Below are 25,132 nucleotides of genomic sequence, written 5' to 3' on the forward strand. Positions count from 1 at the left end.
AGAGCCACTAGAGCAGAGTTACACAATGGCATTGAAAGCATACTTTGAATCGAAGAAGGAACTGTAGTAGCACCGATAAATCCATTGACCAAGTGCTCTACAAGTCATCCTTAAGTTGTACGCGAGAGAGAAAGACTATCCCCTAGTGTTAAATCCACAATGGCATTAGGATGGAATTGGGTCATCCTTGAGCACAATCCTTGGGGGCGACATTTCCTTTCTCTATTTCATAGCTCGTCGCTTGATTGAATGCTTGCTTTGTTGACCTTTATCGAAAAAAATGTTACCTTTTAAAAGAGGGGCCGGGCCACGCATTAGAGATCCGCCATCCGTCAATCACTCTGTGAACAAAGATCACGTTGGTTGGGTTTCAATGTATGCATGTCGTTACCACGAACACCGTCGAGAGCCACGCCGCCTCTTTCGGCAAAAGCGGCGGACAAAAATAAATGAATAAATATCGGATAGTAGTCCATCCGGGCGATCGTTTTCCTTCTCCTCCTCCTCTTCTTCTTCTTCTTCTTATGAAGGCGGCTGGTATGGCCGGGAATGAGAGGGGATAGAATGAAGTGTTAAATTAAATAAATTATGATTTAGTACACACAACATGCACACACACACAGAGCTTATATATATAATTATATAATATTATATATATATATATATATATATGTATATGTATATGTATGTATGTATTTATAAGGCTTCTCCTCCTCTCAACACACTCAACTTAATTCAAGTCAAGTCAAGTCAAGAAAAGTCAAGCCGGACACGCCCCCACCTCCCCCCAAAAAAGCCCGCAGGTCTCAGAATTGGTCGCCTTCGAACGTCTGGCCGAAGCTCCAGCCTGCCGGCGCCGCGTCGTACGACGTCAGCGTCCTGCCGTCGCTGGTCGTCACGGCGAACGACAGGCTCTGCCCGTCAAGCTTCCCGTTGCTCTGCCAGTTCTGGCCCCAATTCCGGCTCATGGCCATCCATCCCGTCTGCGAGCCCTTGACGGACACCGCCGTCACGTCGCCCGCGCCGCCCACGTTGGTGATGAGCACCAGGTTGAAGTAGGAGTGGCCGTTGACGGTGAAGCGGATGCCGCCTTTCTTGGCGCAGGCCACGCGGCGGTAGACCACCGGCACGATGCCGCCGCTGTACACCCCGATCTTCTCGAACGCCGGCTGCGCCATGTCGAAGTGCTCCCGCGGGGGGTTGCACCAGCCGCCGGCGTCGCTGGATTGGGCGGGGTTGGGCGGGCAGAAGTTGGTGGCGGTGACCACCACGCTGGAGGCGCCGCCGCCAACGCACCACTTGGGGTCGGCGGCGGCGTCGCACTTGATCTCGAAGCAGGCGCCGCAGCTGAGTCCGGCGTTGAAGAGCGCGGTGCTGAGAGCGGCGGTGTCGGTGCCATAGCCGGAGGTGTAGAGATCGCCGTAGCCGCAGGCGCCGCCCATGGTACCGGCGGCATCTCCGCCGCCATAGAAGGTGGCGTGGGCGGAGGTCCAGCTGCTGGGCAAGGATTGGGCGGCAGCAGGAGGAGAGGCCATGAAGAGAATGGCGGAGGCGCTCATGGCCATGGCCATGACGCGGAGGAGGATGAGATTGTTTGATGAGGCCATTGGTATGTGTATGTGTATATGTGTATGTATAGATATATATAATATGTGTGTGTATGGGGTTATGGATCCAAGAGATGATTAGACAATACTCTACAAGACTTGCCAGGCTCAATGAATTTATATACTACTACATACATACATAACATAGTTTGATTCGTGTGTATCTATCTCTCAAAGAGAGGGAAAAAGATATGGAGAGAGAGCTTTACTACAAGAGTGTGGCGCCCCACCGTGTATTTGTCGCCGAGTTTTCCGAGTCATGTGGGCACCTTGTTGTCGTGGGACCCTGGGTCGTTGGTGAATGTCTGAATAATGTATTTATTTGTTCTTGTCTAGTACACTCAACTTAATGTCCACTACATTGTGATCGGTTCTTGTTCTGTGATTGAAATATATCATTCATCACTTTAGGTCATGTCCCACCCTTCACACATCCCCACATTGTCATCAGTTCTTGTTCTGTGATTGAAATATATCATTCATCACTTTAGGTCATGTCCCACCCCTCACACATCCCCACCATGATGATTGTATATTGGTCATGGTCTAGGCTTAACTCTCTCTCTCTCTCTCTCTCTCTCTAAGAATACATATTTTCTTTCATGTAATCTCATGGACCGGCTTCCAAGTTCCCCCACCATTCCGTTCCACCGTAAAAAGGTTTTCAATATTCACACATTCTGCACACCTTGTGAGTAAGATCTTTATTAAACACCACTTTAAACTTTGTTCATTTCTTCTTTCGATGATATGTGGCTCACACAAATGTGTGCCCCACTTCTCCAAGATTTGGCACATCAACCATCCGTCTTAAACGCTAGCCTCGGCGATCATAGATGGATGGCATTATGTCAATCTATGTATTACAACTGTATCTAATGTTGCACTGTGCAATGTCCCCCCCACCTTCCCTATTACCCATGGGTTGAAAGTAAACTTTCAAACAAACCCACATGGCGTGTGTCACTTTACTTTTGAGATCTTATTGACTATGCAATTGGCCCAAATCTACTGTCACTTGAATCTCAAATCTAAATAATTGTGGCTCACGCTAAATTGTGACCCACCTTCACCCTCACCCACTTCCAATGGTAGTACTTCTAAGGATCATTCAAGGACTCACTCAATAGGTATAACTTTTTTTAGGGAATTTATAGCTTACCAAACATGTAGAGCTAATCTCATAACAATGCATCTATTTAGCCTATTTTCAAGCAAAGTCACATGGTGTGTCAATATAATTCAGAAACCTTATCTATCATAACTTATTCGACAACTATTCAAGAAAGTGGATTAGGCTAAAGTATGCTGGGCAATATTCAAAAGTGTGGATAAGGCAAAAGTATGTTAGCCTAGTAATAGTCATTTGATGGATGATTGTGTAACTTATCACATATTTAACTTATTGTGTTGGAACTCATACTATCATCAAGAAGTGGCAAAGTAGTTGATGAAACTATAGCCATGTTTTTCGTTGATTGGTCAAATTGTCATTACCTTAAACATATTTTGGCAAACATGTGTTTACAATTTCAACAGATCTAGATTATCTTGAAATTTGGTTAGTAAAAAGGATTGGGAAGAACGCCTCGAAGAATAAGTTTCTCATATCAAATTTGAGCCGCAACATTTGTATTGATCAACCTGTTAATGAAAAATTGGATACTTCGTGAGTAGCATGGTTGGGAAAATAAGAGTAAGCACAAACATTAAACTAGGGTTTATTAAAAAAATGCAAGTTATGTTTTATAGAACCCTAACTATAAGAGGCTAGTGTTTATACTTTTTCATTATTTCAAGAATGTGATGATTTGGTACAAGAGAAAGAAAATCTAAGATGTTTTCATAGTAGTAAAGTAAGCATGCATAGAGACAAACCTTCAACATCAGGTGTCTTAATATTTCCCTTACACCAAATAAGAAGTTATGAGAGGCTTGTACATGCATTTGCATCTAAAGTGCATGTATTGCATGTGTCATGGCAATGTATCGATTATTTCTATAACATTAGTTTATGTGAGTTCATGAGAACCCTTTATTTACATTTGGATGAGAAGTTTTTGTTGAATTGATTGCTTATATTTGGTTCAATTCAAGACAAACTCATTTTATATTATTGATGCACATCAAACATGTGCTTTTCAATGTTACTCAATAAAAATAAAATATTTAAGGGAAATATTACTAGAGATATGTGTAACAATCAACAAAGATCGAACCACATCTTAACAGTTCAGTTTAGTTTCAACAATTAGAAACTGCACTTTAAATGGTTTATTATTATTTTTAATTTTTAATTCTTTTTTTTAAAACAATCTTTTCATTTTCAAGCCTTATTCTCACATTTTAAGAAAATCTATAAAATTTTGAAAAATAAAAATATAAAATACTAAAATTTTAAATTTGAATTTTGACCTTGAAAACCGAAAATTTTATATTTTTAAAATTTAAAAATTGAATTTCGACCTAAGTTGGAAACCATGAAACCCTGGTTTTAACAGTTTGAATTTTTTAAAACGGTTCAGTGTAATGGTTTCATGGTTCAGTTCGGTTCGGTTCAAGTTTCAAAAATTTTAAACAGTTCAATTTTGACACTCTCAAACCGAACCAAACCATTGCCTATTGTTAGATAAGAGGGGTAATATCAACACTATATCTAACATCTTTTAAAAATATCATCATAGAGGAAGGAATAAATCCCCATGGGTGACCATTGTTGCAAAATCAATTGTTTCACAAATTTATCATTCATTGCTAGAGGTGCATATGTTGGAACTCAAAATGGTCATGTCCACACCAACTGTATTAGATTTTTCACGAGATTGAGCAAGCTTGTTAAACATTCAACTTTATTTTAGTTATTGACAAATTGTGCCTACTAAATGACATAATTATCCTATGCAATACATTCCCTAAGTTCTAGATGTATTTATGAATCACATATGAGCGAAAACAAACAATAATTGATCCAAGCACAAAATTCATTACATCGAAATAGTAAGAAACCATTATGCCCTTGATGAATACCAAAAGTACCATTAGTCAAATTGTAGAAATGTCCATGGTAATTTTTTGTAATTCCAGATTTGTTCCTAGTCATTTTGTAGAAGGGGCCTAGATTTGTAATATCATAACACCTTTGGTCAAACTGTAGAAAGACATTGAGATACTTATCTAAAGCCTAGAATTAAATTAGATTTGTAATGGTCAAGTGTGCAAGCTATTAAAGTAAGTGTTTTCTCAAATGTTTCCCAAATGGTCAAATATGCAAGTATTGTTGTTGGTGTTTTTCCAAATGTTTAGTTGTTTGAAGTATCAAATGTTCAATTGTCAATTCTCGCATGCACTTCATAATTGAAAGTTTTCTCCAATATCTTTCAATTAGTGACCCTATTTTGTGATTAAATATTTCTTCCCCATCTTACCATTACATCTCCTAGTCAAGAGTAGAAGACGAAGGCAGGTGGTTCTAGCATCTGATTCAAACTGTTCGACAAGTTGAAACAGAGAAAACATTGCATTTTCACACACAAGCTAAGAGAACCAAGTATTGTCTAGCTCAAGACTCTAAGCAAAAGGTTCGCTACTAAGCATCAGATTTTGCATCTAATGTGCCCCAATTTCATGACCTAACCGCCAAAAAAGGAACTAGGTGACCTTTTTCCTTGAGCAAAAAGTTATGCATAACCCCTCTACTTGTTCTCCATATAATCTCGTTTCTGTCCACCAATGGTTGAGCTATTTTGGTCTGAACAACGGGTTTTCCAAATCCTTTTTCTCCTACAACGGTTTCTTGCCATCTCTTTTTTCTGTCTGGTAGGTAGGAACGATGTTTAGGCCTCGGCCATTTTCACATAAACTGCGCATGGACAATGGCCATTTTAAGATTTTTCTTTCTGTATTAGGATCAATGGAATTAGCATCCAAAATAGTTCATATCACGAGACAAAACCTAACTGATTTTATACAAGCTGATCGAAATTTAGTATCTCAGAAAACTGTACACAATCTGATTAGTAGTGTCATTTTTGTAGAATGAGTTTGAAATAACCCTGTTTTAGTGCATGAATCCTTACAAAGCGGTTGAACTATCCAAATAACCTAAATCTGCTCCAAAAACTTCATCATAGTGTCATCCATTGGAATGACAACTACAAAAACGCAACCTCAAAATAATCAAAACTCTTGACCTAATAATAACTGTGAAAGTTTCTTTATCTCGATAATTGATAGTAAACATTACAATCCCAAGAACCTGACTGTAACCTTTAGCCCATTTTGAGCACATTACCTAGGAGACGTAACAATCTTGTCTGTAACTCTTGACCTAAGAACTACAAACGTTTTCTGCCTCGATGACCAATACTAATTATTACAATTCTCAGGCTCTGATTGTAGCACATGACCCAGGCTAACTATTTGCAAATCCAAGTGCATATTTAGATATAGTTGATCTCAGCATGTGGAAGTGGACAATCTACACTGCATCCATCCTAATGTTTCATAAAGATGCCCATTAGAGTCTCAAAGAGCTTCATTTGTATTCAGCACAGGAAATTTTACTCCCAGTAAAATAATAAACACTTACTTGTGAGCAATTAACAATTCCAAACTCTAAACCGTCCACTAATGCTCGAAAACTTGCCTCCACAATTGAAGAATGTGCACCCACCTGAAACATTGTCCATGCAATAAAATATTGACAATAAATAAACAAGGTGAGAATCGTATACATATTAGGTACAGATATTTGCTCACAGTTGTCCACTTGTTGCCCAAATTGTCGACAAAATCAATGGTAACCCGAGTTGTCGATAGCGTCCCTTTTCGCGCATTAACTGGTTCTAACAAATGGACTTTATAGTCTGCCAATTCAACTTGTACAAGTTGCGGGTAATGGGTTTCTAAAGCATTCCTGAAACACATCAAGAAAATAAAAGCATAAATATATGGCCAGATGAATCTGACCTGACAACATGTGAGTATAAAAACCTTTACCTCAGGGCATCACTTAGAGCATCAACAGGCCCAATACCCTCAGCTGCACTCATCTGTACATATGCGAAGTGTCTAGTATTATTTACTGATATCTTTCTCTCTCTTTTTTTACTAAATGCTCCTTTGATTTTTACTAAGTATCAATAAATGTTCTCCATTTTTTTACAGAAATATTATTTAATGTTTCTTATGTCTCTGCAAAGAAATGCCCTTTGTTCTAATTAGACACAGAAATTTACCTATAAGTTGTGTTCTAACCCCATACTCTTTTAGATGCAAAAACAAAACAGATATAATTTAAGGATTTACCTGCACTTTACCCCTTACACTCAGCTTCACGATGGCCTGATTCACTTGGGAATCACCATAGTCCACTGTTTCAGATTCTCCTTTTCTACTATTTAGATTACCTCGATTGCTTGATATAACAGAGAACTCCAGAATCTGAAAACTGATTTATAAGGTCAATAGAAGAAACATCAATAAACATGATGATGATGATGATGATGATGAAAAAAGAGAATGTGATGAAGTGGGGTGGAGATGATCATTGAGAATGAGGATGAGGAATGTTCCTTCAAGCTCCAAGTGCCAAAATACAACCATAAGAACTAGGTGGTCTATATCCAATTTTCAGAAATAGTTGAAAACAACTCCGTTTAAAAAGTAAGCCTTAAGCAGCTTTAGAAAAACCTTAACAACATCCATCATTCTCAATTTTTAGGTTTTCTTATTTTTCTGTTTGGTACTCTTCATCAGTTGAAGTCTCAGTATAATAATAACTCTAGCTATCCAGAACAAATGAGAAGCCAACATGCCTAATATGAAATAGCCATTGTTCTTATGTTCAAACATTCAGGACTGCAAACATAGAAAAAGAGAAAGACAAATAGATAATAAACACTTACGGAGTTTTGTATTGTGCACCCTTACGAATTATAAGCATGTCTACTGAAGCCCCTGCATTTTCGAAAGCACAGCCCTAGAATGCATAATACCGCATTGAGAAAAATTTCCCAGATACACACACACAAACAATCAAAAATTCATAAGTTCATTATATATTAGAAAATTTCCATGCCCTAAAAGGCTGTCCAATTAAAGGTACAGATACATTCCAACCAACCAAAGACAAGCATTCTGCATAGATACCTCATTCTCCATTTCTTTGATGCGAGCAAGAACACTACCAGCAATGCTTTTATCTATTCTCAATCCAGCTTTCTCAGCCTGAGGGACAATTAGAATGAAAACTGAAATGAACCCGTAACAATACAGAAAATATTACACCAGCTTCAAGTCATTGGTATCTTACTTTATCGAGAATATTGCCCCTCCCCGATAGCTCACTGACAACAGATCTCATTGTATTTCCAACTATGGTAGGGTTCATGTGGTTATAGCTTTCAGGCATCTGTAAAAGTAAAAATAAAAATTCACAATGGGCAATTACGTGTTTCCTTGTAACTTCTGTAAGCTCAGTTAAGGTGGAAGGAATCTGGGTTTATAATTGTATAAAATCACTGAGATCAATTTCAAATTTCCAAGTGTTTGGATGTTATCCTTTCTATTCGTGGAGATGATACCATCAGTAATACCCCTTATTGAAATTTATTTGTTCTTCCAATTCACTTTTTCCTTTTGTTCTGAAGATGCCACTCAGGTACATCATAAACTTAGGTAGTGAGCCACATCTCTTGCCGGTGCTGTTAGGTCATTTTCCTTTATCAAAACATATTTTTCCTGTGTCATTAGAATATCATCCTTCAAGAAAGGAAAAAATAGGATGAGGAACTACTGTTAACACAATGGATGTTGATGGATCTTAAAAAGTCTAAAATTTCAGTACACAGAATGGCAGAGGTTACGGGGTAGAAGTAGATATAGTGAGAGGGTCATATATTTTACCTGCGATGTGCAAGTCAAGTGACTGTACTGTATGACTCATTGAGAGGAAACAGCAATGTCCAAGCATATACGAGAGGAAGGGAGGGTTCTCCTTCTAGGATGACAGTTCTATGTGAATGAGAGGTGACTTCAGAAAAGAAGTCAGAAGAGGAGAGATGAGATAGTCTAGGTTGAGAAGATGGATGAGGTGTTGTCAAAATTGAACGAGGATCAGGTGAAAACGTTGGTGAAATACATGAAGCATTCTCTTGCCTCTACACCAGAATGGATAATTGATTCTTGTGCATCTAGGCATGTGACGGGTAATGCTAGCAAGTTCTCCTCATATATTCACTTAGCAATACCAGAGAGCATTCAAACTGCTGACAGTACAACACAATCTGTAGTTGGTATAGGTACAGTGAAATGTACTGACTCTATGACGGTACAACACAACCTGTAGTCGGTATAGGTACAACACAACCAGTAGTATACAGAGAACCTAGAAATGTACTGACTCTGTGACATTGTCTAATGTGTTGCATGATCCTTCTTTCCCAGTAAACCTATTATCCATAAGTTCTACCAAAAGGGACAGGTCAGAGACTTGGGACTAGCACATGGCATAATGGACTATGGTATTTGGATCATGAAGGGCTGGATTCAGCATTAACATCTATGGTAGAGGGAACAGATGTAAGGGGATCTAAAATGAGTTGTGAGGACTTGTTGATGATTTACCACCAACATATGGGACATACCCCTTATGGGGTTTTCAGTCGGGTATATCCACACATTTTTGAAAAGGCTGATAAATTGAAACTTGTTTGTGATGCATATGAATATGGTAAGCTTACTAAAACCTCGAATTGGAGTTCAGGTCATAGGAGACCCCATGCATTTGATGTGATACACTCGATGTTTGGGGACCGTGTTCGACAAGTTCTATTAATGGATATAGATATTTTGTCTCTTTCATTAACTGCTTCTCTCGTGTTACTTGGTTATATTTGATGAAAAATAAGAATGACGTATTTGTTTACTTTAAAGATTTTCATAGAGCTGTTCAAACTCAATATGGTGCAGTAGTAAAGGTGCTGAGGTCGGATAATGGCACAGAGTATGCTAACATTACATTTAGGGCATACCTGTCAGATCAAGGAATACAACATCAAACTACATGCCCATATACACCAGCACAAAATGGAGCAGCAGAGAGGAAGAACTGACATCTTCTAAAGGTAACAAGAAGCATGATGATTGCTATGAATGTCCCAACGCAGCTGTGGGGACAGGCAGTTTTGACGACTACCGCATTGATCAATAGAATTACCCTCTAGAGTATTGGAGTGGATGTCTCCATGTGAGTTGTTGCAAGGAGATAACTCTAGGATCCTTCCTTTGAAGGTGTTTGGATGTGTGTTTTGTAAAGGACAATACACCATCTGTAGGAAACCTTGATCCTAGAGCTGTGAAATGTGTATTTGTGGGATACTCTGCCACACAAAAGGGGTACGTTTGTTGGAGTCAAATGGAGAAGAGATTATTTGTGAGCATGGATGTCCATTTCTGAGAGTCGGAGCCGTATTATAAACAAGAGGTAACTTCACCCTTTGATGACTTAATTGAGACTGAAAATATGGGGGAAGGAGATAATGGTGAGAGGATGCTAAAAATCAATTCCTTTGTTGATCCCTACACCAGCTGAGAAATGAGTGTAGGAGATCAGGAAGAAGGAGGATAAGAAGACGAGGAACCTGTATGTGTTGGGACTCAAGCAGAGGGGGAGCTAAAGGTGTATACCCAGAGGAAGACGCAAAAGGTAGGAAATATGAACACGTCTGCAATGCCACTTGTGCCATCAAGTCCCATGTCCCGACTTGCCTCAACTTATGAAATACCTATAGAACTCCCAAACCCAGAAATCTCCGGTAATATGATTTCCTCTCCTTCTCCTATAGTGGTTGGGAGGACCTCTCGTAGTAATGCAGGAGTCCCTCCTGATCGTTATGGTTTTCCTCATGATATTGCTCAGTTTATCTCTTACATATCAGCTACACATAGAGCTGCTTTGGGACCTTCATATAAATCATCATGCTTCTTGTTACCTCTAGAGTATGTATGTTCTTCCTCTTTGCTACTCCATTTTGTGCTGGTGTATATGGCATGTAGTTTGATGTTGTATGACTTGAACGAACATTCGAGCTTTTAGTAAGCTTATCAAATTCACATGCATCAAAAACAAGATTTGATTTATAAGCCTTTTCAAAAATGTGTGGATACACCTGACTCAAAACCCCATTGAGAGGTATGTCTCATACGTTGGTGGTAAAGCATCAACAAGTCCTCACAACTCATTTTCAATCCCATTACATCTGTTCCCTCTACCATAGATGCTATTTGTTACACTTAAAGTGTATCCTATGAAAGATTTGGTGTGAACATTGTTATAATAGTGTGAACCTAGTTAAGTAATTGTTGGGTGTGAACACACTTAGAATAGTTTGAACCTAGTTAAGTAGTTGTTAGGTGTGAAGATAGTTATAATAGTGTGAACCTAATATAGTAACTGTTGGGTCTATAAGTCCTGTAGAAACTGGTTATATAAACCATTCTACATCTTTGTAATCAGTGCTCGTTTTTCCTAACCTACTATATTTCCTTAAGTCTTCTAAGTGGTCTTGTTGTATGAGAGTTAGTTTAGATCCCTGTCTTTTTCTACATGGTATCAGAGCAAGTTTAGTCTCTATCCTATCCTTCCAAATAGGCATACACAGAACTTTCTGTTATCACTTCCCACTAAGAAGACATCAAACCTCTCCATCTACAGCAACAAAAGTTTGAACAAAAAGCTGCAACAGAGGTGATCTTTCTCTATTTTCACATTTTCAAAAAGTAGATTACGAGCTGATTCTTCTGACTACGTGCACACCCAAATCAGATTTTTGTTTTTGGATGTATAGTCAAAACAAATTTTGTAGCAGTCTCAAACCCTAACTGCACAGCAACTGCAACAACCAGTTTTTACCACAACAAAATAAGTTTTCAGCACATCAGAGTAACTCTTATCTCTCATCAATTGCTTCAATATTATATTGCTTTAGTACATTTTGGTGAATATAACCACCAAGTACTGCGATATCTCATCCATATTTCTTGCTTCTGCAATGGCTGAGCAAACTAGTATTTTCGGTATGCTTAATGCTGAAGACAAGTTGGATGGTACTAACTATCCTATGTGGGCGTACATGATGAGACATGTATTGGTAGCAAAGCAGCTATGGGACATTGTCATCGGATCCGTTGAACGTCCAACTTCAAGTTCTTCTCCAAACTCTCCCTCCCATTCAGGAACAACTGACGCAAACAATGCTTCAAGCTCCACTCAACTATCCACTTCTTCACAACTTAAGTGGGATGGTAAGGATGCTCAAGCCCATGCTCCCATCGCATTATCGGTCAAATGTCACATTGTTCCACATATCCGATCTTGCACGACCTCAAAAAGTGCATGGGATGTGTTAAAGAACCTGTATGCTCAAAGGAATGAAGCAAGAGTCAATATGCTTAAGCGACAACTTGAAGAAACAAGGATGCAAGAAGGTGAATCCATGGACGCATTCTTAACAAAAATCAAGGACTTCAAGGAACAACTACTCAACATTGATGAAGTGATTTCAGACAAGCAACTAGTTTCTAAAGTTCTTGCCACGCTTCCGGATTCATATCAAGGCTTTGCCACAACAATAAGGCTTCTTACAAGTGGTAAAGAGAGCTTCAGCTTTGATGAGCTAATCTCCCTTCTCTTACAAGAATTTCAATCTCGAGCAAATCGAGATATTCTTAATAGTGGTGATCAAGCCTTTGTTACCTCTTCCAAGTTCAAAGGCCAACAAGGACGAAAACAAAATAACCTTCTTTCTAAAGGCAATGTTGCCTCGACTTTCCATGATAAGAAGAAGAAGATAAGGTGCAATTATTGTCGTACGCCAAGCCATGACATTAGTGAATGTCGAAAAAGGAAAGCTAGTGAAGAGAAGAAAAAACAGTCTGGTCTTAATGTTACCACCTCTACTGGTACGAAGGTAGAAGCACATATTGCTCAACATGAGTGGGCATTCTCGATACATACAATGTATGATCCCTCAAAGGATGACGTATGTTTATCAGTAAGTGACTCTACGGATGATTGGTATTTTGATAGCAGTGCTTCTAAACACATAACTTGCAAAAATTTCTTTGTCACACTTGAAGATGCTTGTCATAAGGCGGGCACCATTACTTGTGCCAATAATGCTTCTTACATCATAAAAGGCATTGGTCAAGTTCATATTACAGCTGTCAATGGAGATGTAGTCACGTTGAACAATGTTCTCTATGTCCCTGGCATAAAGAAAAACCTTCTTTTTGTTTCTACCATTGCTATGCATGGATACCCTGTCCATTTTCTCTATGACAAATGCACAGTACATGATCGTACAAAGGGTGATATCATTGTCATAACAGGTAGTTTGTTCAACAACCTTTACAAGCTTGACATATATCAGAAATTTGATGACCAAAATGCATTAGTGGTGGATGCCCAAACACAAAGCAATTCTGAACTATGGCATGCTCGGTTCGGCCATTTAAATTTCAGTCTAGATCCCTGTCTTTTTCTACACTAATGCCGAATCCAACCTTTCATGATCCAAATACCATAGTCCATTATGCCATGTGCCAGTCCCAAGTCTCCGACCTGTCCCTTTCTCCTAGAATGTCACATTGGGAATATCAAAAGAAACAACTCATTTTAGTTGGAGTATGATAGAACTTATGGATAATAGGTTTACTGAGAAAGACGGAGCATGCAACACATTAGACAATGTCACAGAGTCGGTACATTTCACTGTACCTATACCAACTATAGATTGTGTTGTACCGTCAACAATTTGAATGCTCTTTGGTATTGCTAAGTGAGTATATGAGGAGAACTTGCTAGCATTACCCGTCACATGCCTAGATGCACCAGAATCAATAATCCATTTTGGTGTAGAGGCAAGAGTATGCGTGTTACTAGTACCTTTGGCCGAATAAGCATAGGTAGTAACGTTACCCCTTGGCACGAATGGGGCTCTTTGCTTCCTCCTAAGTTTTTCTAGAGAGCTTGATCCTCTTCGGTGAACACCACCTTAGCTCCTTCCTCTTCTTCTGCTACCATCAGGTTTGCCTACTAACCTCCTCTTCCACCTCTTCAGGCCCCACGACCACGACCTCTAGTTTGTCCATGTCCTCCATATTTTGGAAGTCGAGGTGGTGGTTGTGTTCCCGTCACACCTCCAAACGGTACAATCTCAGCCTAATTCATGTACTTCACCAACGTTTTCACCTGATCCTAGTTCAATATTGACAACACCTCATCCATCTTCTCAACCTAGACTATCTCTACTCTCCTCTTCCGACTTCTTTTCTGAAGTCACCTCTCATTCACATAGCACTGTCATCCTAGAAGGAGAAGCCTCTCTTTCCTCTCTTGGAGGCTAGGACATTGCTGTTCCAATCATTGTTACACCAGCATAGGGACGGATCTAGGGTTTGGCAAAGAGGAGGATCTAGGGTTTTGCAGAGGGGCGGATCTTGGCTCTGATACCATATTGAAAAATGAGAAAAACACCTTTATTCTCAAGAATATACATACATGTCACAACAGGAGAAAGAAAGAAAGAAAGATATATTAACGTCTTTTAAGAGGCCAAAATGGCCTATAAGACCAAATAAGAGATTACATCTTGAGTGTTGTCTCGTCTTTGAGAACAAATCAAAATAAAATAAATATAAAAGTAAATAAGATGAAAAGAAAAGAAACGACGGAATCTGGTTTTTGGCACATGTGGGATTCTCAAGTTAGGTATATTGTAGCTTCTTTCTTCGAAAGATCTCTAGCATAGGTCAATCCAGAATGGAAATGTCTCCGAAGCGAGGTAAGCACCTGCGATGCTGGGAGATAATGTGTTTTATCTGTCGATGACAAGGTTGTCAAGGTCGTGGTCCATGGAGTTGGGGCCTACGTGCACGGCAAATTGCTATTGCCCGATCAATTGTAACCCCTTTGTTATGTTGTGGTCTTGAGCCCATTTGTGTATCCCGTGATGGACTTGTAGCATTAGTTGGAGTGATGGGGCTAAAGAAAGTTGTGATTGTTCTTTGTGGATGAGCTTGTGTGGCTGTATTCTTCAACAACTTTTCCCGATGTCTCTTGAGCTCTAGCAAGAAAAGTCCTAGGCATCGTTGATCCTCATATTCCATTACCTTGCGTAGTGGGCCAAAGCCTTGTTTAAAGAGGCAATGGTATCTCCCTCTAATTTCATAAAAGACACTACAATGACAAACATAGTGTTCCTCATATTCCACTCCTTGATGACACAATTGGCCAATTCTCTCTTCTAGAGGTAGTTGTGTATATCTGCCTACCTCAATCTGTAGCTGATGTGATGAAGTTTGCAGCTGCCCTACCACACTACGCAGCACATAGGATAGATGTATGTCCATATACGGTGGCCTGATGACGAATCATCCTCCAATGTATGTAAGAAGTGTGTCTTATAGTGGGCCATCTTTGTACCAAGTGGTATTTTGGGGCTGATCCATGTTATCTTGTTTTTTAAGTTAATAATATCAATTTGGATCACTCTATTCTTTTCCACTTTGGTCATATTTAGGTGGGGACAGTCCAAGCTATATTGGAACAAGGGTAGTGCATTTATACTCATGCTATGTGACTCGAACCATTGCTGCATTTCAGCATACCAACAATGAGTGTCTCCATTTTCAGCCAATTGTCTTGATGACATAACCACCAACCTTGGGTGCCTTCGTTTAGGGAGCTCCCAAAGTCGTTGGATAAATGTCACTAATCAGAACAATGCCTCGGTTATTATAGGTACTGCTCCCATCTCTGCCCGGATTATATCGTGGGGCACCGATACTTTGCTCCTTATCATGCAAGCAATCATTGACACTAAAGGTCTCTCTAAATCTTTCCAATGGTTTGCCTTGTTAAGACTCGGTCCCCATGTTTCTACTCCATAGAGAAGAGTTGGTGTGACAAGTGTATCAAATAACCATAGCTTAGTCCGTGGCTCTTGGAACTGCAAATGTGCACATTGTCTCTCGAGAGCACCAAGGGCTGCATATCCACGAGAAAGTCAAGCACAAGCAGCCTCCTGTAAGGAGAACCTAGGTCCTGTAAATGTTACTCCTAGGTATGTGTAGGAGCGTGTGTATTCCACCTTTTCCTCTCCCAAGAAGAATTCTGGTTTTGATCTTGTTACCCATGCTTGAGTGGTGTTAAACACCATCACTTTAGTTTTGTCCATGTTGATTGACAAACCTTTGTCAGTACAAAATAGTTTCAAGGCATTTAGATGTCTTTGTAGTCCCTCCGGAGAGTCAGAAATCAGCACAATGCCATCAGCATATAGTAATATTTGTATAGTTATACCTGCTAGGTGTGCTCCCGAACCCCCGAATCTCTCTATGTAATGTGATACCTCATCTATATAGAGACCGAAGAGAGTGGGGGATAGTGGGCATCCTTGCTTCACTCCAATTGTGCTAGCCACCGCCTCTGACAAGCCCTTGGGAGACCGCACTTTTCTTGACATGGATTCATAGAGTGCATAGACTCCCCATTGCACATATGTAGGAACACCAAGGGCTTCTAGCCATTGTATAAGCCGAGCACGTGGCACAGTGTCAAAGGCTTTTCGGAAATCCACAAAGCAGCAATAAATCCTCTTATTGTGGGCTCTACCCTCAATAAGGGCCCGGAGGGTGAATATGTGATCCAAAGTTGTGAACCCCTTCCTTAAGCCTGCTTGTCCACCTGAACATCAGCCATTCTGCTCTGCCCATATACTCAATTCTGATTCTAGAATCAACCCATATAGTTTAGCCAAGTAATGGCCAATCATGATTGTCCTATAGTTGCTTGGCATCATGGGGTCTCCACTTTTGAGGATTGGCACAATGGAATGCTGAGTCTATCTAGTAGGGAAACCTTCACACATGGCTCTATTAAAGATGTGTGCTAGCAATGGGAGCAAGGTGTCACGGGCATGGATAGAGTGCTCCAATCCATCATGATCTTGGGCCTTCCCAAATTGGAGTCAATCAATGGCATTTCTTACATTTTGTGGTGTAAAGAAGGTTGATTCATGTGGGCGTGGGGCATTCGGGTAGGGAAGAGGAGGTTGCCCCGGGATATCATATAGAACCTTTGCACATTCATGCCACACCTGAATAGTGACGACATTCAAGTTCACACCATTCACTTCAAGGGGGTTTGTTACACTTAGTGTTTATCCTATGAAAGCTTTGGTGTGAACATAGTTATAGTAGTGTGAAGCTAGTTAAGTACCTGTTGGGTGTGAACATACTTAGAATAGTATGAACCTAGTTAAGTAACTGTTAGGTGTGAATATAGTTAGAATAGTGTGAACCTAATTAAGTGACCGTTGGGTTTCCACCTACCTGTAGATACTGGTTATATAAACCAATCTACATCTTTGTAATCACAGCGTGGTTTTTCCTAATCTACTAATTTTTCCTTAAGTCTTCTAAGTGATATTGTTGTGTGAGAGTTAGTCTAAGATCCCTGAATTTTCTACATGATCTTGGAATAGGCAATTTCTACACCAGTGCTTTTCCTATAAAATCTACTCCATGACCTTATTTAATTATGGGAATATGTACTGCAGTCAATTGCTTCCAGATCCCTTCCCTGGTTAATTTTGAGGTTTCCCTTTCTAGAAGGCTCTAGTTTACAAGGTTATTCCTGAGAGTTCACAAGATCAAACCATGACAAGACATAAGAATAGTTGTGATTCATACAGTAATTACCAGAATGAAGTCTATAACAAATGAAAAGAGGCTTAACTGATTAGATCCATTATCAAACCTGGATTCAAATAGGCACAGTTATTCACTTAAGTGAAGGAATGCCTCAGTATACAGAAGTCGCATGCAAGTCATTTGCAACGTATTTTAAGTGTTTAAAGGAAATTTGGAAACATATACAATTCCTGAAGATATTAATGACCATTTGAAACTTTATTCAGGTTAGAGCTTTATGTATTTTATTAAACTGTCTGGAATTACCTTCCGGATTGCTGCCACATGAATACCTCCCTTGTGTGCAAAGGCATTAGCTCCAACAAAAGGCTGGGATGGGGACTGCTGCTGCCCTGCTATTTCAGCAACTTTTGCAGCAATAATTGATAACTTGGGAAGTGCAGTAGCTGGAATACACTTGTATCCAAGCTTTGCTTGCAAATTTGCAATAATACTTATCTGCACAGAAAATATTAATGAAAAACTGCAAATTGATCATAATAGCTAACTAAATGATTGAACTCACAACAGTGCTTGTTAGCTGACTTTTCATGTTGGAGAAATTCTAAATTTTATTCCTTAATGGCCTAGAAGGATACATGACAATTCATATACCAGATAATAAGAATGGGCCATTGATGAGAATCACTGAATCAGGATTCTTTTTCTTGCATGGGAGCTGACATTAATATATAGTGCATAAGTGTGCAGGCAGAGAAACTTAATATACGGTACTAAAAAATCTTGTAATCTAAGAACTTAAGATTTTGAGTTTTGATAAACAAAAATTATGTCTTTGTAAGATATTCAACATAGATGATCCAAGATGGAGAGATCTCCGACGCAAGGGAAGCACCTTCAGTGCTAGATCAAACTTGATGTTAGGGAATTTCCTGTCATACAGATTGATAAATTAATCAGAGAGTATTTTGGCCCGGCATGTATAGCAAGGTACGTAGAATCCATACTGATAATGCTTTCATGAAGGAACCATTCATCATTACGGACCTTGAACATGATCCCACAATACCAAAGCCTTAATTTGTGTTACAAATGCATCCTTTAGCATTACCTATCACCTAGGTAGATCTCCTAAACCTGTAGTATGAAGCACCCTGATAGGGGCAGCTAGCAGAAAGAAATGCCAAAAAACCCTACCTTCTCTATTGACTGTTCTCTTTTCCACATTCAGATCTTTTTGCATCTACTACAAATGACGTCCAGAAATATGCATTCTTATAAATTAATATAGGTTAAGCAAGAGTGGATGACACAGACTGTGATAGGGTTTACCAAGTTTGCATTCCCAGTCCGTTCTCCATAGCCATTTATGCATCCTTGAACAAGAGTAGCTCCACCTTTTACAGCTGCTAGGCTGTTGGCCACAGCCATATCCGTATCATTGTGAGCATGTACCCCAATCTTGACAGTTGGCCAACTTTCTAATTCTCTCTTAACTATCTGTGTCACTTCCTGAAGAATACAGTTATCAAAAGCAGTTAGAAATTAACGATATTACATAAAATCAGAGAAACTTCCCTTTAATTTTTCAACATATTAGCAGAGGGTGATGTCAATGATATATCAATGTAGAAATGAAATCATATCATTTCACATTTTGGTTCTATTTGATTTTTTAACGCCCACAAGCAGGCCAATTTTGACTTAATGTATCTTGAAATGAGTTCTTCCTAAGGATGGGTGCTCACTACTCTGTAGTAAAATTTTGTGTATGAAAATAATGCATGCAGATACATGCTCACCCTTCATGGTGATGATTTGAGTATGACATTTAAATTATCATGTTGTCTAACCCTCGCAAATTACCTTATATGTTAAGCATATGAGAACTGTTATTCATCCTCCACCAGGTTTTCATTGCATAACTTACATATCTTCATACTTCGTTGATTATGTCATGATGCAACCTCAATAACTGTTCAAAGAAGTGTAAGGACTCTCCAAGAGCCAAGGCACGTGGAGATAATAAGATGTTGATATGTTTTGGCATTTTTACCTTGTATTGGGGCCAAAATTAATGGTTAATTAATTGCAATGTAGTATTCCAATTTTGACATTTTAGCACCTTGCTGCTTCATCCTTCCAGCCTCTATTAATTTATACTCAATGATCACAAATACTTTGTAGCATCACATGAGAGCTCCAATAGATCTTCCACTCCCCATCTTTTAAACTATTTGATAATGTCAAGCACCTAGCCAGATGAGAGGATTTTGCTCTTGTTAGTTTTTTGTAACTTGCATCCTATGTTCGAGGCATATTTTGGCAATCTGTGATAGCATATATTCTTGAGTTTTGTGATATACTTGTCTACTCTTTGAATTCCTAACTTTGAATAGTTGGAAGCGATAGGAGAAACTAGAGTACATGCTGATGTAAAAGCAATGCATAGACATAATATAAAATCACGCATTGCTCATTGCTGATACAGCATTTGAATTTCTCATGCCAATACATACTCTATCTTTAGAAACTGATCATTCCTTTTCATATATGCTGGCTGAGTTCCTATCAAACCAGTGTCCACATTCACTGCAATTTTACTTGTCAAATTTGAAGATTCTGTTGAGAAAATAAAATAAGCACAGACTATTTATCATAATATTTTCCTGGATTTCAGATTCTGTAAGAAAATGCTGAAGCAATGTTTCCCATTCTGAATAAATGAACACCCTTCATTGGACAAGCCTATTTTCAAATGTCTTCTAATCCTGATTAATGCCCCAGGTAGTTGACAGTCCAATTGATCTCTAACTCTGCTTAAAACATGTTCCCCCTGTTCTAAACATGCAAATACAGGTCCATGTCACCATCAACTGGCTATTCTACTGCCTTCTTTGAGAAGCACCTCAATCAAAAACATCGGCAGCTTAGTAAACACAACAGGTTGAATGAGCATAACATCTTCCCATCTCTTCAATCCAGATTATGCTTGCTATTGAAGGAATCATATATTTACATTAGAATTTTCCTCCTCTTTGATCCAGATTATTCATATGCATATCATTGAATCAGCAAAACACTATTGCTCCATTATTTGTCAACAAATTTGATGTCTATATTACTCTAATACAATGTCTTTACAGAAGATTTCCAAATTTTACAAACTTGGAAATTTCTATGCCATTTTTTAATTTGATAAAATAACTCAAATAGCTCCCTAAACATCTAGGAGATTATTCAATTCCGAATTAAATAATTGCTGCACACTAGTCTTTACCTCAATTTTCCATGGCATGGTCCCACCATTTGTGTCACAGAGCACAACAACGTCTACCCCAGCATTTGCAGCAGCTTTCAAACAATCAATTGCATAAACTCTGCCGAAAAAATGTTTGCACAATTTTCAGACAGTCATAAATTTGCATGCATAATCAATATCAAAATGTCCTACAAAGTGTATCCACAAACTAGATATTTTACATGAATGACAATAGAGAATGATTTTTGGATGTAACCTGTTCGCAAAGAAACCATCATAAAAATGCTCAGCATCAAGCATGACTTCCTTCCTATGATCCTGGTGTGACGAGAATTCCAAGAGACATGGCTAACTATCAAAGGTGATCAATATATTGTAGGTCCATGGTTATCATGTTGTTAAACAACGCTCACCTTTAAGTAGATTACAGTTTCTGATATCATTCTAAGATTTTCATCTAGAGATGTTTCTAAAACTTGGAGAACCTGAGCATCCCATGCCTGGTACAGACAAGATAGTGTTAGAACACCGTCTCAAAAGTAGGCAAAATAGCTTATCGATTTTTCAATATCCTAGTCTTGTTTGAAAGAAGATCAAGAATGCTATGCCTCCAAAGTAGATTTATTTCAATTTTAGGGTACTCATTTTGGTAAAATAGGCCAAATATAGAATGATTGAATTAACATCTCCAAGACTAACAAGCAGTTTCAGGAATTAAACGATTGTCCTGAACCCTAAACAAGGCATGGAAATATGAACTACATATGAACTTATGAACGCAAGAACTTCATTTACCTTGGAAACTACTGTAATCACATCAGCATCACTTGCCAGCAAGGCTTGAATGTTTGCGTCCTACATATAAATCAGCAACCAAGAATTAAGACATAACATTCAAATGCAATGTTGCAGAAATCTTAATGGCTTGTACATCCAATATGAATGCAGTCATAGTGTACATGAGGTATTGATACATTCAAAACACTTGAAGGAATCAATTTCACATAAAAGACCTACATTAACTTTGTGAACCTAAGTGCTTTGCATAATAGAATTGGTGCTGGAGATTCATTAACCAGAAACGCATGGGCTCAATAATTCAAGTCTCTTTAAAAATTGCAACTGCATTCCGTACAATTTTTACACACAAAACATCGCGATTCTATCTTACAGTAAATGAATCTGCAGCAATGGCCACTAAAACCACCCAAAGCCACATAGAAATGCAATGGGGAATCTATGCACTGTACGAATCTGTGGCAAGAAAAGTGTGATCTCCCAATGAGTTGCCGAAGGCTGTGGCTAGCAGAATTGGAGTAAAACAAGTATGCCCACTATCACCCACTCTTCAGTTTCTACATAGATGATGTATCACATAGAGATTTGACAGTTCGGGAGCATGCCTAGAAGGTATAGCCGTACAAATATATGTTGATGACATCATGCTGATCTCCAGCTCTCCAGACGGACTATCAAAGACTCTAGATACCTTGAAATCATTTTGTGTGGACAAGGGTTTGTCAGTAAACCTAGATGAAATTGATGTGATGGTGTTTAATACCATTCAAGCATGGGTAATGGGATCAGAACCAGACTTCTTCTTGAGAGAGGAAAAGATGCCATACCCACAATCCTACACATAACTAGAGGTAACATTCACACAAGGCCTTCGTTCTCCTTACAGGAGGCAGCATGCGCTTACGCAGCCCTTGGTGTTCATGAAAGATTGTAGTGTTTAATGCCACTCAGGCATGGGTAACATGACCAGAACCAGAATTCTTCTTGGGAGAAAAAAAGGCGGCATACACACGATCCTACACATACCATACCTATGAGTAACATTCACAAGACCTCAATTCTCCTTATGGAAGGCTGCATATGCTCTACTTTCTCATGGATATGCAGCCCTAGGTGCTCTTGAAAGACAGTGTGCAGATATACAATTCCAAGAATCATGAACTAAATTGTAGCTATTTGATACACTTGTCATAATGACTTCTCCACGGCGGAGAAACTTGGGGACTGAGACGTCACTAGGAAAATAACTAGAAAGCTTTGGAGAGTCCTTTAGTCTCAGTGATTGCCTACATGATAAGGAGCAAAGCATGTAGTGCCCCATGATATAATCTGCGAAGATATAGAAGCAGCCCAATAATCACCAATGCATTATTCCAATTATTCACTGACACCCAACATCTTTGGGAACTCCCTAAACAAAGGAAATCAAGGTTGGCACAGAGATAATCATTGTTGATATGCTGAAACACAACAATGGTTCAACTCAGAGGGCATAATCGTCAAGGCACTACCTCGATTTAAATAAAGCTTGGATTGTCCTCGTCTAGAATGACCGAAGAGGGAAAAAAAATAGAGTGATCTGAACTCTCTCTCTATATCAACAACCCCACAACATTTCCTCCATCACACCATGAACATTACCATCATCAACACACCCTAATCATAAGCATAAATACACTACCCCCATTCCAATATAGCTTTATTTGTCCCCATCTGAACATGATCAAAGTAGAAAAGAATACAGTGATCTGAACTGAATATTATCAACGTGGAAAACAAGATTACACAGATCAGTCCCACTACAAGAAACTTTTTACACATGTCGGAGGATGGATTCATCATGAGACCCTCTTATACAGATTTACATCTGTCATATGCATCACGCAGTGGGATAGGGCAGCTGCAAAATTCATCAAATCAATTAGAGATTGAGGTGGGCAGATATGCAAAAATACCTCTAGAAGGAAGAATTTGTCAGTTTCATCATCAAGGACTGGAAATTGAAGGAAAATATGTATTTCATTGTACTGTTTTTTATGAATGTAAGAGGGAGATACCATTGTCTTTGGCACACTATGCCCCCACTCCCAATCTATTGTTTTGTCACACTTAATCAAATTCTCCTAATTTTAGAACTTCCCTTAGTTACAACATTTGGACTTTTCTCACTGCTGCAACAAATTCTATCACCTCAGAATCTCAGACTAAATTCCTTGATTCTTCCAAGACTTAGAAATCAAACCCAAATGTTAAGATATGCAAAGGCTACATGCATGACATCAAGCGGTGGACAAATGACATAAGGGATTTCTATGCTTTGTTTTCAAAGAACTATGAAACTCACTTCATGGCACACTGAGCCTTTTCTCCGAGTAGCACCGAATGCTGCAAGTTTTGTGTTCTTCTTACTCTTTTCGATATTCAATTTGCACACACTGAAGAATTCTGCATCTTTTGGATTTGATCCTGGCCATCCACCCTCGATGTATTCCACACCTTAAAACAAACATTCTCATCTTGATTACCATAAAAAAAATCAAAACTTTTTCCCCACCACAAAATCTAAAGACCGAGCAACTGACCTAGTTCAACCAAGGCATCGGCAATCTTTAGCTTGTCTGCTAGAGTAAGAGAGATTCCAACCATCTGAAAACAAATGCCACCAAAAATCATAGACATGAGCTTTATTGGTGGTTTGTTTATCTTAAATGTTTCCACTGTCACATCACAGTAAAGGTATCTCTGAACGTTTCTAAAAGAAATTGTGTAAGCTTCCCTTGATACCTGAGCACCATCTCTCAATGTAGTGTCATAAATTGAAATGTATGGTTTGACTAAGTTTGAATCTTGAGTCTCCACGGTTTCCTTGGGATCTAATAGAATCTACATTGTAAATCCAATATATATTCAAATTAATATTACTAAGACATCCAATTATATCAAACTAATCGGCGTAACATCTTAATCAAATTCACAACCTTTTATCACGTTATCTTTTCTTAATGAGCTATTTACCGTCGTGGTGGCCAAAGACTTGATTTTGAGGCTCGAAACTCGGATGTCCTTGTTAGCATTTTTTCTACACATTGTTTGCAAACATACATTAGATGTGTCATGATGTTTACAAAAGCAGGACGATCGTACTCTAGAACATGTAAAACACGTATATGCATTGCAGGTGATAATGATTTTTAATTAATTGCAGCATTTTAATGCAATTTTAGGCCCTTAACTGAGTATGTTTATAGGTCTCTTTAATAATGCATACCAGAAATCTACCGTGAATTCTTTCAAACTTCTGCAAACAGAAGATCTGAAAATAAGCCATTATTGACACAAGCGAGATATATGTATAGTTTACCTGTGTAAATACTAAACACATACAGATATACAGATAATATAACTGACACATATGCATTCAGATATATGCTGCTCAAAAGAATATATTTACAATTGTTCAATATTAATCATGGAGTCAAGATTGAGAGTTCAGATACCCACATTAGATATATTGAAGAAGAAAAAATAGAAATTCAGAATAATGGAGAACCAATACCTGACTCGGGATTGCTGAGGACGAGAGGAGATTGCAGGAGAAAGCAAGCGAGGAGAATGGGAAAGAGGGTTTGCATGAAGAAGAAGAAGAAGGTCTGCTTGATTGAGTTGTTGTAGCGGCAGAGGCATTGTTGGGTCCTTTCTCTTGTTTTCTGAGACCACACAGGAATGGCTGAGTCTTAGCATAACACAG

At 38.9% G+C, this 25,132-nt stretch overlaps 2 protein-coding genes across 3 annotated transcripts in view; both read right to left on the reverse strand.

Annotated features, from left to right (window-relative positions):
• LOC147864479 (expansin-A10-like) overlaps positions 1-1,650 on the reverse strand; it is a 63,286-nt gene extending 61,636 nt beyond the window's left edge. Inside the window, exon 1 of the mRNA XM_087320343.1 lies at positions 804-1,650. Coding sequence (XP_087176469.1) covers positions 807-1,607 — 801 coding nt within the window. The 5' untranslated portion in view covers positions 1,608-1,650 and the 3' untranslated portion in view covers positions 804-806. The remainder of the gene's footprint in view (positions 1-803) is intronic.
• A 4,148-nt stretch (positions 1,651-5,798) lies between these two features.
• LOC147864482 (uncharacterized) lies at positions 5,799-25,132 on the reverse strand. 2 transcript variants are annotated; one of them, XM_087320346.1, is made up of 19 exons: positions 24,941-25,132; positions 24,400-24,463; positions 24,169-24,267; positions 23,967-24,030; positions 23,729-23,880; positions 21,382-21,441; positions 21,000-21,086; positions 20,843-20,904; positions 20,605-20,704; positions 18,657-18,836; positions 17,631-17,822; positions 7,921-8,019; positions 7,758-7,835; positions 7,514-7,587; positions 6,915-7,056; positions 6,606-6,658; positions 6,366-6,522; positions 6,196-6,279; positions 5,799-6,100 (listed from the first exon to the last, which is right to left on the reverse strand). In XM_087320346.1, the coding sequence occupies exons 1-19, from the start codon at positions 25,123-25,125 to the stop codon at positions 6,047-6,049; spliced, it is 1,986 nt and encodes a 661-aa protein (XP_087176472.1). In that variant the 5' UTR covers positions 25,126-25,132; the 3' UTR covers positions 5,799-6,046. The 2 variants fall into 2 exon arrangements, with proteins under 2 accessions (XP_087176472.1, XP_087176473.1); XM_087320347.1 differs by having other exon boundaries at positions 24,363-24,463; positions 24,941-25,131.

Source organism: Azolla caroliniana, unplaced genomic scaffold (genome assembly GCF_043228905.1).
Source record: "Azolla caroliniana isolate FFs.n. ecotype wild unplaced genomic scaffold, voAzoCaro1.0.p SCAF_5, whole genome shotgun sequence".
Lineage (NCBI taxonomy): Eukaryota > Viridiplantae > Streptophyta > Polypodiopsida > Salviniales > Salviniaceae > Azolla > Azolla caroliniana.

Excerpts from the sequence above, each read along its gene's own strand:
- LOC147864482 (XM_087320346.1), bottom strand. The coding sequence starts at position 25,125 with ATGCTAAGACTCAGCCATTCCTGTGTGGTCTCAGAAAACAAGAGAAAG. Across the intron at positions 20,905-20,999 it reads AAACTGTAATCTACTTAAAG|GATCATAGGAAGGAAGTCAT; the intron begins GTGAGCGTTGTT and ends TCGTCACACCAG. Across the intron at positions 18,837-20,604 it reads CCATGCCATGGAAAATTGAG|GAAGTGACACAGATAGTTAA; the intron begins GTAAAGACTAGT and ends TGTATTCTTCAG.